This window comes from Conger conger, chromosome 10 (assembly GCF_963514075.1).
Source record: "Conger conger chromosome 10, fConCon1.1, whole genome shotgun sequence".
Classification (NCBI taxonomy): domain Eukaryota; kingdom Metazoa; phylum Chordata; class Actinopteri; order Anguilliformes; family Congridae; genus Conger; species Conger conger.
In genome coordinates this window covers 7344201-7359496 of record NC_083769.1, presented here as the reverse complement: position 1 = coordinate 7359496, position 15296 = coordinate 7344201, and the positions used below count along the sequence as shown (strand labels likewise).

The 15296-nt window shown below is 45.3% G+C and overlaps 1 protein-coding gene across 2 annotated transcripts in view; it reads left to right on the top strand.

Annotated features, from left to right (window-relative positions):
* Nucleotides 1-15296, top strand: part of LOC133138361 (kinesin-like protein KIF21B) — a 90328-nt gene that overhangs the window by 54227 nt on the left and 20805 nt on the right. For both annotated transcript variants that reach the window (XM_061257017.1, XM_061257016.1), the window contains exons 24-26: nucleotides 1493-1680; nucleotides 2604-2678; nucleotides 2898-3023. In XM_061257017.1, coding sequence (XP_061113001.1) covers nucleotides 1493-1680; nucleotides 2604-2678; nucleotides 2898-3023 — 389 coding nt within the window. The remainder of the gene's footprint in view (nucleotides 1-1492; nucleotides 1681-2603; nucleotides 2679-2897; nucleotides 3024-15296) is intronic.

Sequence of the window (15296 nt, the reverse complement as noted above, 5' to 3'; positions counted from 1 at the left end):
CTGGAGCAGTGTGGGGTTAAGGGCCTTGCTCAAGAGCCCAAGGTCTTATTGTTTTCTTTTTTTTCTTCTTTTTTTTTATATAATTTCAATTTTTCTCCAATTTGGTAGCCAGTTAGTGCTAGCTGGTGATACACCGCCTTACGACCCCGTCCCTCAGTGGCCCAGTAGGTTCTTGTGACCCTGAGAGCGACACGCTTTCTCCAAGCCGTCTCGTCTCAATTAGACCGTTACTCCGAGGCGCTCCGGGGCGCTGTATGCGGCGATCCCTACTAACCCCGCCCGCCAAGTCCCTCCCCAATTATGCCGCTCCATGAGAGCGGGCCGAGCTTGGCTTTTGGCAGGACCGGGACTCGGTGTGCAACTGCAACGAACTGCAACTGCAAGTCCGCTGCATCTTAGCCTGTTGCTTTTTAAAAGTGTTTTATTATGCATATTCAGGCAGATGACATCTTACAATACTTTACAAAGAAAAAAGGAAATAAATAATGTTACAAAATCACCAACCCTTTTGGTGCCAGCCATGCACCTTACCTTCACTCGCACCAGGCAAGATCAGTCGAGCGCAGAGAAGTCTTTTAATCCAAAACAATTACGGGTTTAATCTAGCTGTGCATTGCCCTCCCCGTTTAAAACCATTGAAGGCAGTGTTTCCCAACTCCAGTCCTCGGGACCCATTTGCCAGAAGGTTTTTGTTTTAACCAGTAGCTCACACACCTGATGTAACTAATCAAGGGCATTTTTGGTGGTTTGATTGGTTCAGTCATTAAATCAGTTCCTGGTTACAATAAAGACATTCTGCCAATTGGGCCCAAAAGACTGGAGTTGAGAACCACTGATTTAAAGGTCCCATATTGTAGAAAATGACCTTAGTCCCGAAATCCACACAATCTGGCATGAAGAAAATGTGAATTTCAACGAGCCGTTTGGAATTCCGTGAGGTAGTGACATCACAACCATGTGCTCGTTTTCTTCAGCATGGCTCACCTTGAAGTCGAAACAAATCCAAGAGCTCGACACAGAGAGCCTGTAGCGTAGTGGTTAAGGTAAATTACTGGGACACGCAAGGTCGGTGGTTCTAATCCCGGTGTAGCCACAATAAGATCCGCCCAGCCGTTGGGCCCTTGAGCAACGCCCCTTAACCCTGCATTGCTCCAGGTCTCCTGCTTAGTCTAATCAACTGTACGTCGCTCTGGGTAAGAGCTTCTGTAATGTTGGAGATAGCCAGCCAATCAGAACAGAGGTTCATTGATGTCAATATTCACTAAAACAGCCTGTTCTTGATAAAGCTCATGAGAGGCTCAGGATAATGGACATTTAAAATTGGATAGAGATCGTTTTAGGAACTCAAAACCACACAAACACCTTCTTATGGATATCAGGACCTATAATAAAACAATATGGAGCCTTTAAAGGACTGTTGCAGTCGTGTGCTTGCGGGTTTTTGCGTTGGTGAGTCGGTGAGGTGACTGGAGCCTCTGCCCTCCCTCTGCAGGTGGAGCCCAGGCTGTCGGCTCAGATTCGGGCCGTGTCGGCAGAGTTCCTGTACCCCGCGTTGCAAGCCTCCAGCCGCCACATGGCCAAGTCGCTGGCCTCCCTGACGGAGGTGCAGGAGAACGGGCGGTGCCGCTCCCAGCGCGAGGCCTGCCACCGCGCCAGCCTGCCCGTCCGCGGGAACACCTTGTGAGCATGCGCCCTGACCACTTAGGCCACAACACGTCTGTGCCTACCAGCACTTAGGCTTATTACCGCATCTTACATGTTTATCACAACATGTTACTGCTTATTACTGCATACTACATGTTTATTACAACATGTTACTGCTTGTTACAGTATACTACATGGTTATTACAACATTTTCCCACTTATTACTGCATCTTACATGTTTATCACAACATGTTACTGCTTATTACTGCATACTACATGTTTATTACAACATGTTACTGCTTATTACAGCTCATTGCTTCTTATTTACTGCACGTCACTGCTCATTACAGTTTGTTACTGTGGACTCGGCAGCAGAGCTTTCGGGCTGACCTGTGTTCCTCACTCCCATATTGTTCCTTATATCTTATTACATGTATGTTACATACATTATATATTATGTCATACATCTTATTCTATGTCACTACTTTGCCTTTGTCATTTCATCTTCCTTGTGCTCTTCATCTTCGTGTTTTTTCTTGTCTTCTTAATGATCTTCATTTTCATCATCTTCCTCATCACCATCCTCTTCATTTGTGTCATTTTATTCATCGTCTGTATCATCATCTCTCTCTCCCTAATATATTTGGTATTTGAGTGTACATCTTCGTGTAGTTCTTCTGCATTTACAATTTCACTACATTGCAAAGGAAATCTACTCCTGTGCCTGCTGTCTGTTGAGATCAAACTCCGGGGAAACTTGGTTACACACTTTTCAGCATCCTTGTCAATACCCTATTGAAGTGTGTGTGTGTGTGTGTGTGTGTGTGTGTGTGTGTGTGTGTGTGTGTGTGTGTGTGTATGTGTGTGTGTGTGTGTATGTCTGTGTGTGTTTTTGTGTGTGTGTGTGTGTGTGTGTGTGTGTGTGTGTGTGTGTGTTTGTGTCTGTACATGTCTGTTAGTCCCAGGCAGTCCCGGGCCTCAAACGCCTCCCCTATGATGCGCAGGCAGTCCCATGATCGAGGGCTCCCTTCCAGGTAACTACAGAGCCCGGGGACCTGACTGACGTTGTTTGAGCGTGTAGCCCGGCGGGGAACTCCAGGGCCTGGGTAACTCTGAGGGATGAGTCGGTCTCGTGAGGCCTAGCTCCAAGGAGTTGTCAGATTGGCATGCGAAAAAAAAATCTGTTGAACCTTGTTCACACCAGAGCCAACCCCAACCTTGGCCCCCTTTTCCTTTTGATCTCTCCTCCGCAGACACTCTCTGACTCCGCCCGAGATGAGCCCAACCCCTCCGTCCTCCCCCCCGCTCCGACCGCGGTCCGACCGCAACGTTTTCTCGCGGCTGACCATCAACCAGAGCCAGGGCTCCGCGCTGGACAAGTGAGTGACCCCACCCGGGCAGCGACATAGCAACTGCGTAACGCTAGCGCGTAATCTCTCGCAAAACATTCCTGAAAAGTTAGGGTAAACTCCCTGGACTCCCTGTTCTCCCAAGGAACATTACAGGAATAGTCTTAGAATGCTGTTAGTTCACTTCCAATGTATAAAAGAGTCTGAAATTTGGATGGCGATTCATGTCTTTGGCAAACGTAGCTACTATATGTTCAGCTATACCTGGTGGTTACTCGATACTTAGATTTGGAACATTTTTAAAACATTATAACAGGTGTCCTCTGTGGTATTTTTCATGACCAGTAAGTTTGTCTGATACATGCCTGAAAAGGTCTTCTGTGGCCTTGCCCGAATTTGCTTGGAACAATAAGGGAACATTTCCATTGTTATGGCACCTTGCAACCAAATTCATTTTATCGCAATTTATCTGAAACACCTCCCGACTTTATTCAAAAAACAAATTGTGTCAAATGGGTAACATCTAACCTCTCGTAGCCTCTAGAAGGTCCTCAACACTGGTCCTGGAGAGCTGCAGGATATGCTAGGCTCCTTTATAGCTCTGCAGTCAGTTGATCAGTTAAATCAGTTGATTACACACTTTAGCTCACCGTACCTGAGCCCTCTTTCACAAAGCAGGATTATGGAGTTGGATAACTGCACTGACTACAACCTGGAACCCTCCCAAATCCGGAGTCTTGACTGAAGTGGAGAGCTATTTCAGGTTTTTGGGCTGTTATCCAGCTAACTCAGTAATCCCCACTGGTTTTTGGATCTGTACACGGGTGCTTGCGGTGTGGCAGAGTGCGGTGTTAATGTGAATTCTGGGGTGTTAGGCCGATCCGAAGGCGCGTAGCTTTTCTCGCCATTTCTCGATATGCCCAGTCAGTTCCTCCCCTTTATTTTGTTTATTTTCTCTGACTGGAACAGTGAATGTTTTTTTTAATCTGCAGTCTCTGCAGTTTACAAACAGCAAATGTCTCACAGTCATTACCTCAAACTGCCGTTCTTTTCAATTTCCTTTGTGTGACATTTGATTGTACCTTTGTTATCTTAATCTTTCTACTTTCCTACCAGCTCACATCCATCTTCCAAAGTCTCTTTTCAAACCACTTATAGTCGCTAAACACTCTCAGACGAAAGGGTTCCAAAACGCTTCTCTGTGGCTGGATTCGAGTCCGAATTTCATGCTTTCATTTGTTTAATTTGTAAACATGGCACAAAACATATGTTTGAACTTGCATTTGGATATACGTACATTTAAACAACTTAACTGTCTTCAAACTAAGCATCATACTAATTCACAAAAATTCCTTAAATGCCAGGATGAAATATGGCCACGTCTAGTGCGGTTAGATTTCCGAATTATGAAATGGGAGGGCGCTTGCAACCTAGTCCCCCCCCCCCCTTCCCCCACCACGGGTTTAAAATGCAGGCTTCCAGCAAGAACGCAAATCCCACAATGCAGTGCTCCATACGCGAAGAAGAGAGTAGCAAAGCGGTGTGCTGTCAAATTGAGGAGGAATTCCTTTTTTTAGGATGAGTGAGTGCGGGTGGTTTGTGAATAATTCATGGGCCCATGCTGCGGGATGGGTGGGGCGGATTAAGAACTGAGAGTTGAACTTTGTCAGATACTTTAGCCTACATGTCTTTGTGTTTTTGAGTGAGGTTTAGATGCTGTAAAGACAGGTGATAGTGTTTTCTGAGAGTAGACCAAAAATACATTGGAAGCCAAGGTTACTATGGGATAGTATTTCCGTCTTACACTCAGAGAGCACTTTATTAGGTATTTATTTGACATATTTTTTAGACTTATTGGTCTTCTGCTGCTGTAGCCTATCCACTTAAGGTTTGACGCGTTGTGTGTTCAGAGATGCTCTTCTGCATACCACTGTTGTAATGTGTGGTTATTTGCGTTAGTCACCTTCCTGTCAGCTTCGACCAGTCTGGCTCTTGTCCTCTGATGTCTCTCATTAACAACGTGTTTCTGCCCATAGAACTGCTGCTCGCTGGATGTTTTTTGTTTTTTGCACAATTCTCTGCAAACTCGAGAGACCGTTGTGCATGAAAATCCCAGGAGATCAGCAGTTTCTGAGATACTCAAACCACCCTGTCTGGCACCAACAATCATTGCACGGTCAAAGTCACTTAGATCACATTTCTTCCCCATTCTGACATTCGGTCTGAAAAACAGCTGAACCTCTTGACCACGTCTGCATGTTTTTATGCATTTAGTTGCTGCCATATGATTGGCTGATTAAATATTTGCATTAACATGCTGGTGCACAGGTATACCTAATAAAGTGGTCACTGTGTGTATATAGGTTTCTGAGAGCTGTTCAGTTTTGGTTTGTTCCTCGTCCACCGTACCTTGCAGATCTCCTGTTAAGTTTGCATGTTGCGCTTCGCAAATTTTGTCAGAACATATCTCGCTCGAGAGAAGACATCAAGGAAAAGGAATGTGTTCAAGTGGAATTCAACCTGCCTGTGTCTTCTCAGAGGAACCCTATCTAGTTCAAAGGATCTTTCTCGGGCAAAATGGTTAAATCTGGGAGCTTTCACGCTGTTCACACCGAACTTGGATGGCTCTATAAAAAACTAAAAAAGGTTCACCCATCGAGATGAGCCAAATAAACTTTCTTCTGTGCATTTAGGCAACCTCAATACATTCTCACTGTCAAGGAAAAAATAGTTTAAATGTATTTTAATGGCTGTCAAACTGCTGCAGTTGTAAGTTGCACATTTAAAAATGACAATAAGTGATGTATTTTGTAAGGTACAGCATCTATTGAAGTACGTTAGAATGACATAATGTCCAATATTTATTTAGTATTCCAGCTAATGCAGACATGCTAGTTCTGCATAATGGCGGTAATGACATTCACAGTTCTGCCTGGCTAATGCACTGACGTGGGTGGCCTTTTCCACGGAAATGATTTATGAGAGCCCTCTCATTCCCCTTTCTGGAAGCTGATTTTCCCCTCGGTCATTACACATGCTTTGTACTACCTCACATGCCTGTGTGTGTGTTTGTGTGCGTGTTTACATTATGCCTGTGTGTTTCACTGCATGTTATTCTGCTTAACTCGACACTTGTACGAGGAAAGAACCTTCCATTATGAGGGTAGCATATCATGTTTTTCGGTGCCACAATACCATACATCCGTCTGTCTGGTTTGCTTTCATTAGGCTGTGATTGCTTATTGCTGCATATAATTTTGCAGTATTGAAACTTTGACCCTTTTTTTGTTGCTGGTCAGCACTTTTTCCAATTTGAGAGGTGAGAGTATAACTCCCATCTTACTTATTGCTGCTTTCATATCACAACATGAAACAGATGTTACCTATCATCTACACTCAGTGAGCACTTTATTAGGTATTTATTCGACTTATTTTTAGACTTCTACTGCTGTAGCCTATTTACTTAAGAGTTTTGTGTTCAGAGATGCTCTTCTGCATACCACTGTTGTAATGTGTGGTTATTTGCATTTCTGTCACCTTTCTGTCAGCTTGGACCAGTCTGACCATTCTCCTCTGATGTCTCATTAACAAGGCTTTTCTGTCTGCAGAACTGCTGCTCACTGGATTTTTCTTAGTTTTTTTGCACCATTCTTTGCAAACTCTAGAGACAAGTGTGCATGAAAATCCGAGGAGATTAGCAGTTTCTGAGATACACTAACCGCAGTCTGCCACCAACATTCATTCCACGGTCAAAGTCACTTTTTCAAATGTTTACCCTATTCTAATGGTTGATGTGAACATTAACTAAAGCTCCTGACCCGTATCTACATGATTGTATGCATCGCACTGCTGCCACACAATTGGCATATTAGATAATCGCATGAATAAGTAGCTGGAATAAAGTCAAAATGTTCCTAATAAAGTGCTCGGTGAGTGTATGTGTTGTTTATGTGCAGACTTGATTTGACAAAGGACCATGACCTAGAAAACTTACAGGCGCTTTGAAAAACCGCTGAATTTATCTGCCTTGCATTGAATACATTTGTTAAAAGTGAAGTGCGCTATGTTGCGAATTTGCGGTATGCATTATGAATTTAAATGTATTATCTGCAGTGCGGCCAAAGACGTTCTACGGCACGTGCGTGTGACTGCGTGTGAAAATGGCTGAAGATTGATTGTTTTTAATTTAGCGCCTTACTTATGTGTATTACTTATTCATAAGCGGAACGGCACTTACACAGATGGAACTGCAGATTTCAGCGCTCAAATTACCCTCTGAGAAGCGTCCATTTTATGGTGGTGGCTCCACGTCGATGTAGGCTTAAATTAACCTCAGTCTCAATCACAGTTTACTTAGTGATGTCGGCCGATGGCTTTCCCCGCCCGGACCTGATTGTGAATTATTGCTTTTCCCATTAAAGCCTCAGGAGGCTGATATCCCATTGCTCAGAAATGTGTTGAACTGTGACACTTTATTGTAGCGCCAGTAGATGCCATAGTAATGAAATGCCCCCTTTAATCTGCGTCGGAAGTTGCGCACGGACAAGTGGCGGTGAATATAGCACAAGCCTTATCCTTATCGCCGCTGTGCGTCTATAACTAAAATGGTGGTTTCTGAACCCAAACCTTATCGCCCTGTCATGTTGTTAGCTGATGGTCTATAACTAAAATGGTGGTTTGTGATCCCAAGCCTTGTCCTTATTACCCTGTTATGGTGTTAGCTGAGCGCCTGTAACTAAAATGGTGGTTTCTGAACCCAAACCATATCCTTATCACCTTGTCATGGTGTTAGCTGATGGTCTATAACTAGAACTGTGGTTCCTGAAGCAGGACAAGCACAAATGGGTCACAAACGTAGAACAGAATGTGTCATGTCTTTGGAGTCGAGGGAAGGGGGTTCTGGGTAGGACATTCTTTTCTTTCATATCAGTCACCAGCCGCCAGCACTGCTACACAACTGCCTGTGGTTTGCTTCTTGGGCTTTCTTCACTTTGACCCCCAGGGGGTCGAAGGGCATAGGCCCCATGGCTAAGCTGATCACTGCTGTGGCATCGTGTGCTCATGCAAGGTCAATAGGGACACATTTGCAATGCCTAAACAGCAGATGTGAGTAACTAATGGTGAATTCTCCAGGTGAAATGGTTTGTTGTATGGGCTCAGATAAGCACCTGGACACAGTTATCAATTATTTTATTTTCAACTATGTTCAGATATGAGGTTGAAATCCTTTATCCAAAAACTGCATACATGTGAGCATGAAATGCAAAGTATATTTTTATTCAGCAACAGTGTTTTTCAACTCTCACAAACTCAACATTTGTGTGTCCTGAGAGTTTACCATTCCCATTCTGTCCAAGTATAGTATAATTAACAGGGCACTTTACTGTAAACTCTGCTCCTCAGAACTGTTAGAATTCCCAGAATTCCATTTTAGAATTCCCAGAATTCCATGTTAGAATTCCCAGAATTCCATGTTAGAATTCCCAGAATTCCATGTTAGAATTCCCAGAATTCCATGTTAGAATTCCCAGAATTCAATGGTAAACTCCCTGACACCTTTAAAAATACATTTTGTTTCAGTCATATGAAAAAATAAGTAATTGTGAGGGGCTTAAAGTGGCTCTCCTTGATTTTTCAGTTTTGGTGGATTGTGGTGACTGGTGGTCACATGTTTCACACTTTCAAAATGAAGCTATTACTTGGACCACATTGAGCGTTTATTTTCCTGAGAAGACTGCCTCGGGACAACCATCACTATTATCTGACATGGTCATTTTGAGAAACAAATCAAACATGATTTTAATGACACTTTTTGAAACTCCTGCTCGCATTCACTCATGCAAGTTCCTGTTATCACAGTTGAATATGATTGTTGCTCCTGCCGAGTAGAAATATCGAGGAGCAATAACAGAATACAGACTATAACAGAATACAAAACATATTGAATCAATATTGCTCCAAAAATGCTATGAAAAGGTATCAAATATAGCATTTTTTAAAGCTGTGAATCATTATATTGTTAATTAACGTATAACGTGCTGCCCTTTTCGCCATTACACTGACTATTAAAGGGCAATGCTGTGATACAAATGGACAAGAAAAGCAAAATGAGTACTCGACCCTGCTCCAAAATGGCCGACTCGTCCTGGCTCTGTAGAAAGGCTGATTCCTCTGTGGCGAATGTGTTTTCAGTGCTTTAATAATACCATCACTCCTCCTTCCTCTGGTTAACGGCCTGTCCACTGCCCTAATAACCTTCTTGAACGTGCCAGTCTCTCTCCAGCTAACCTGACTTCCTCCTCATCTGTCCTCTTCCTGCTTTCTGGAAACCCTTCCCTCTCTCTCCTGGCCCCTCCCCTCTCTCTCTGACCCCGCCCCGCTGGCCCTGCGGACCTCGCCCCTGTTCTGTCCGCAGGTCCGACGACGGCGACTCGTCTCTGTCAGAAGCGCTCAGGTAGAGACCTCGCTCTTTCTCTCTTGTCTCTGGGCCTCGCCCCGGAGCTGTGGGCGTTTGCATGCTGCAGCTCGTGTCTTGTTTATCCCTTCACCCCTCCTTTTCTTTCACGGCCTTCCCTCTTTCCCGCCGAAAGCTGAATGAACCTTGCTGCCCGGGACCCGCTCAGTGGGTGGTGAAACTCCCGTGCTCACTCGTTTGGCGCTGTGTTCCTCCGAGGCGGGTGTAGCGCCCTCGAAGGCTGTGGCGTCGGGTGCGCTGGAACATCATTCTTCCCGGCTCTGTGCCGGCGCAGTACCTCAGGTTCAACACCAGATGGCGCATGACGCATGAAGCCACAGACGTTGTTCATATTTTTGGGTTCCCTGCATCATGAGTTCTCTTAACTGGGCTTAGCTGGAGGGCTGCTGCGTCTGTTAGTTTTTGATGTGTTCTTGCATTTCAGTGCTTAATTTGAGGCGTTGATTGGCTAAATAGTCAGTCAATAGCGTGCCTTGCTAATTGAAAGGAAAACAGAAACAGAGAGAGACTGCCACCCTGCCTCGACCGGAGTTTCAGACGGCTGTCATATATTCTGGTAAATTTGGCTTTCATCGGCGTAATATCATAATAGTGCCATTGCTCATCACTGGCAGTGCCGGTTTGTCGTTTACAGCGCGTACACGCTGACATGAGCGCGATTCACACTTTCACGTGCACTTATTTCCAGCAGCTCTCATTATGTACCTCAAACCAATCTTGATTTCGTATTTAAAATCGCAGCATGGAAATCGAGGAATACAATATTCTGAGAGAGATTCGTTTGGCAGCAAGCCGCTTTAAATCCTCGCCCCTGGGCTCTGTCTGCCGTGCTGTACATTCTTTATGACTGTAATCTAATACCGTGGAGCCATTACCAAAATATCACTCCACCGCACCTTCAGCCTCAGCCCAGTTATCGTATTTATTGTTTTTGCATGAGTATATAGATTTTTTTCTTTATCACGTTAACGGCGAAGGCCACACAGTGGGGGGAGGCAGAGTTGCTCATTCTGCTGGCGTGCTGCTACGTCTGTTGCTCCGTAACGTGTTTTTGTGACAGTCCTCTATAAAAAGCGCGATGCTAATAAAGCTAATTTGTTTGTGATTTGGGAGACGCAGTGGAGACGGTGTGCCTTAGGCTTCTCCCTACCCGGCAGACCCGCGAAAAACACTCTAAAAATACAAAATATTTTGACACGTCAGCTCTCGAGAAACGGGTAGCATTTCCGCAGAGGGCAGGCCGTTTTGAGAAGAAACATCTATTTTTGCCAGTGTTTAGAGCAAAAGGAAAATGTATGGTTGCTGCCTACATGTTGCTTAGTAACATGTTTGATTCAGAATGGTCTGGGGTCTGCATGAGTTGTGTTACTAGGTCAAATCAAATCAATCAGTCAATTTTATTTATGGAGAGCATTTGATACAGGAGGCAACGGAATATGCTTAGCACAAGCAGTTCAGATACAGTTGAAGAAAACAAGAAGAGAAACCATACCGCTAAGGAAGTAAAAGTAGATACCATGAAATCAGAATTAAATTCACTTAATCGCTAGCTGCACTGAAAAGATATTTGTTGCGATATTTCTTCTTGAAACGCCTGCTTCGGTATTTCTGAGGTTGGCTGGCACTGGCAGGTTGTTCCACAGGCAGGGTACTGAGAGACTGAAAGCTGCTCGCCCTGCAGTTTTAGTTCTCACTCTAGGAAGAAATAAAAGACCAGTGCCATCTGATTAAAGAGATCTAAAATGTTCATAAGCTATTTCAGATGCGCTCTGTCCCGGGTGGGATACACAGTCAGCCAAATGGCGGTCAGTAGCATTAGCTCCTAGCCCAGGGGCTCATTCCAATCGCTTAGAAAACATCCTTTGTGGAAGTATTTGTTCAGAAAGCCTGATGTATAAACGGTCGACCTGTGGGATCCACCTCTCCCCATCTGCCACGTCTGTAACTGACGTGAATTCGAACCACCGTTTGCAGGATCGAGGACTAATTCAACGTTTTATTGATTTCCCCCGTCTTCATGTCTTTATCTCGGAGTCGAAAACAGAGCAAGAAAAAGGAGAAAAATAAGGGATTGGAATGAGAGCGGTGTCTCTGCCGGCCTGGTCTCTGGCACAGCTGAGGCTGAAGGCCCACTGGGCGAATGACCCAAGCCTCGCAGCGAGGATAAAACATCCGGATGGTTCCGGAGAGTTTTCTCAATCCGAGTCCCGTTGAGCTGAACGAAGATGACAGAGCTCTCCCTCCTGCCTTCGCGCCAATGGCGTTTGTGATATCTCCCCTGCGGAGGTCCTGTGTGATAAGGTTCATTCAGGAAACCTGCTTCCATTCCCCTTCCTAATAACGTTCACCTTTATCTATTATGCTCACAGGCCCTCTTCTGTCATCACCTTCTGTCCCCTCCGAAACCCAGAGTGGGGTCCTCTTTGTAGTTTGGGGCTGGGACAGAAGGGGATTTGGACCGGGCCGGGTTGCATGCAGTGTTCTTGCGTGGGCTTGTGTGACGTCGCAGTTTGTGTTTCTTTTTCGGCCTTTCGGGGGTTGCATCGCCCCCGGCAAGCTCCCCCTGTGTCTGTTTGAAGTGATTCTTTTGAGTGTTCCGGCTGAAATGCATGCAGCTTCCTTTTGACAATTTGCGCTTTTGATTTAGAGTTCTGAGGTTTCGAATGTGAGTTTTGAATTCGTTTTGAATTGATTTTGAGGTTTGTTTAAAAAAAAAAAGTTTTAGTTGCATTTTTGAGTTTTTAATCTAATTTCTATTTCTGTCACCATGGCTTGGATTGTATTCACAGCCTAGCGCTGGACATGGTATTCCCTCTGTGGTTAAGTAGGTGTGGGCAGTCCATTGTGGATGTAAGATCCCCACAGCTGGTGTCTATAGGGCTTTGCAGTGCTTCACAGAGATGCCTGTATTTCTATGACGGTGCTTCAACAGGCGCTCGTGCTGTGGGTAAGTGGTTGGGCCTGACCTCTGGCACTCAATCCGATTCACACACCTGGGACAGCGGCAGGGGCCCAAACAAAGGTCTGTTGCAGGAAATGTCACGTCTCATAAAGAAAGGTCAAAGGTCAGCCTTCAAAGATGAGTCGGAGACGGGCCTCCGAGCCCAGTTCTGCGTCCAACTCATTCTGAAGCCCTGCTGATTCCACTGTGCTCTGCAAAACCCTACACTTGTTCTGCTTCGGGAAAACGTGTGACCCTTTGATTTCGGGTGCTGTTCAATTTAATATTTATACATATCTTTTTCATATTGAATTGCCCAAGATGAAAAAATCTATCTTACTCGCCTTAATTAAATGTGTGTTAATAGTCCGAGCCCAACGCCTAAGCAGGGGAAGTCAGGGGGCATCTGTGCCCCTGGAGTCCTAGCGAAGAGGCGACTTCAGAAACGCCCAGGAACTTTCCGGATCTGAGCTTTCATCTACGAGCCTCCAGCTTAATGACGCAGTTTACTTTGTAGTAGCAGGTCCCCCTGACCTCCGACCCCACGGGTCGTGTTCGGGGGCGGGCGGGCTGGGTGTTGTTTCCCCGGGAGAAGCGGCTCTCAGTCCTTAATCAGCCGCGGCTCCGCCTCTCTAATCTTCTCCCTTCTGCTCGCGCCAGCCCGCCGCCTCGCTCCCTCTGATTGGCTCCTTAGGGCGTCCAGAGGCCGCCGCCCGGCTCGCCTCCGGAGACCAATTTCCCCCATTCCCACCGCAGCCCGCCTTCAGGGGCCTTTCCCACACTCTGAGGGGACGCCTCGCTACTCCTCGCTATTTCAGAACATAAAGACGGGAGCGGGGGGGGGGTTTATTTTAATTTGTTTGTTTTTTGTCTGGATGGAGGGAATTGGATTCCAATCTTTTATTTATTCTTATTTGATATTTATTTGATAGGGACAAATACATGTAAACATAGGTTGAGTGAAAACGCATCCGACGCAAAGTGTCACAGCGTTTATAGCATATGCTAATGTCGCATGCGTGTCCCTAGAAGGGCTTTTCAAACACACACAAACACAAATTAGAAATCATGAAATACACATACTACAAGGAGTAAGGATATCATGAAAAAAATAAAAACATGCCAAGTGCCTTGCGGGTCTAACTGACAATTCACAGAAGACTTGCTGGATAGCAGCTTTTGCGGCACTGGGAACAACATCGCAACAGCAATGAAAAAAAAATAGCTGTCAGAAAATATCAGAGAAACTGCCTAACTAAAGCGGCTATGGACCGTTTGGCTCTTTCTGACAGAATGCGAGTGTCGCCTTTGCAAAGTCCCACGGCCTCTCCGGGTGTCCGCCCCCCAGTCCTGCCAGCAGGGGGCAGTGTTCAGACGGCTGCAGCACGGACCGCGGCCTCACGCTGCGTTCCCTGCTGTACCGGATCCGTTGTTCTGATATCAGCGGGCGGCGGTTTTGGGAATTTCAAGCGGGAATTTCACAGGGCTGTGCTCGCCATTCCCTGCAGGCTTGCGTCGCGTCCTGAAGGAAAAATTCAAATGGTGGGAATAAATAAGCAGCTGGGAGCTGGTTTAGATGATGTGGCTTAGCTCCAGCAACGAAAGCTCCTGGACACATGGTGTTGAGCTGAAGGCAAACAGAAAGTGTTTGTGCCATTTCCTGCCCGTCCGGACTCCTCTGCTGACATTAAACCTGCGCTGGGTTATATTTTGGGAGGCCCTTTTAAGCGTCTCCCGGGACTCGTGAATGATCTGCTTGGGTATTTAATTAGGGAGAACTCTGCTCGCAGCGCTCCTGTTTACTGAAGTGCCGCTGGCAATGTTTGAATATTTATCCAGAAAGGAAAGAAAGGGGGGAGGGGGATGGACACATCATTCAGTTTCTTAAGAACAGGAGATGTCCTCAGATATTCTTTTCTGCCAAATCTAGGACACTAGAATACACCTCTTGTATACACACACAAACACATGCACAGACACACACCAGCACGCACACACATATACACACACCCACACTTAGACACACACAAGCACGCACACGCATATACACACATCCTCACACACGCCAAACACACATAGACACACACAAGTGCGCCACACATATACACACACACACACACACACACACACACACACTACAAACACACATAGACACCCACAAGCGTGCACACACATACAGTTGTGTTCAAAATAATAGCAGTCCAACAGATCAATCACTGTTTTTGGTAGAAAATATATTACTACATGGCAAATAATTTACCAGTAGGTGTAGTAGAGTCATAGAAAACCAACAGACCCAACATTCATGATACACATGCTCCTGAGTCTGTGTAATTTAATAATTAATTGAAAGAGGCATGTTCAAAATAATAGCAGTGTGGAGTTCAATTAGTGAGGTCATTCATTCTGTGAAAAAACAGGTGTGAATCAGGTGGCCCTTATTTAAGGATGAAGCCAGCACATGTTTGCATGCATTTCTCTCTGAAAACCTGAGAAAAATGGGTCGTTCCAGACGTTGTTCAAAAGAACAGCGTACTTTGATTAAAACGTTGATTGGCGAGGGAAAAACGTATAAAGAAGTGCAGAAAATAATAGGCTGCTCGGCTAAAATGATCTCCAATGCTTTAAAATGGAAAGCAAAACCAGAGAGACGTGGAAGAAAACGAAAGACTACCATTCGAACGGATCGAAGAATAGCCAGAATGGCAAAGACTCAGCCAATGATCAGCTCCAGGGTGATCAAAGACAGTCTGAAGTTACCGGTGAGTACTGTGACAATTAGAAGACGCCTGTGTGAAGCTAATCTATCGGCAAGAAGCCCCCGCAAAGTCCCACTGTTAAAAAAAAGATACGTGCTGAAGAGGATACAATTTGCCAAAGAACACAT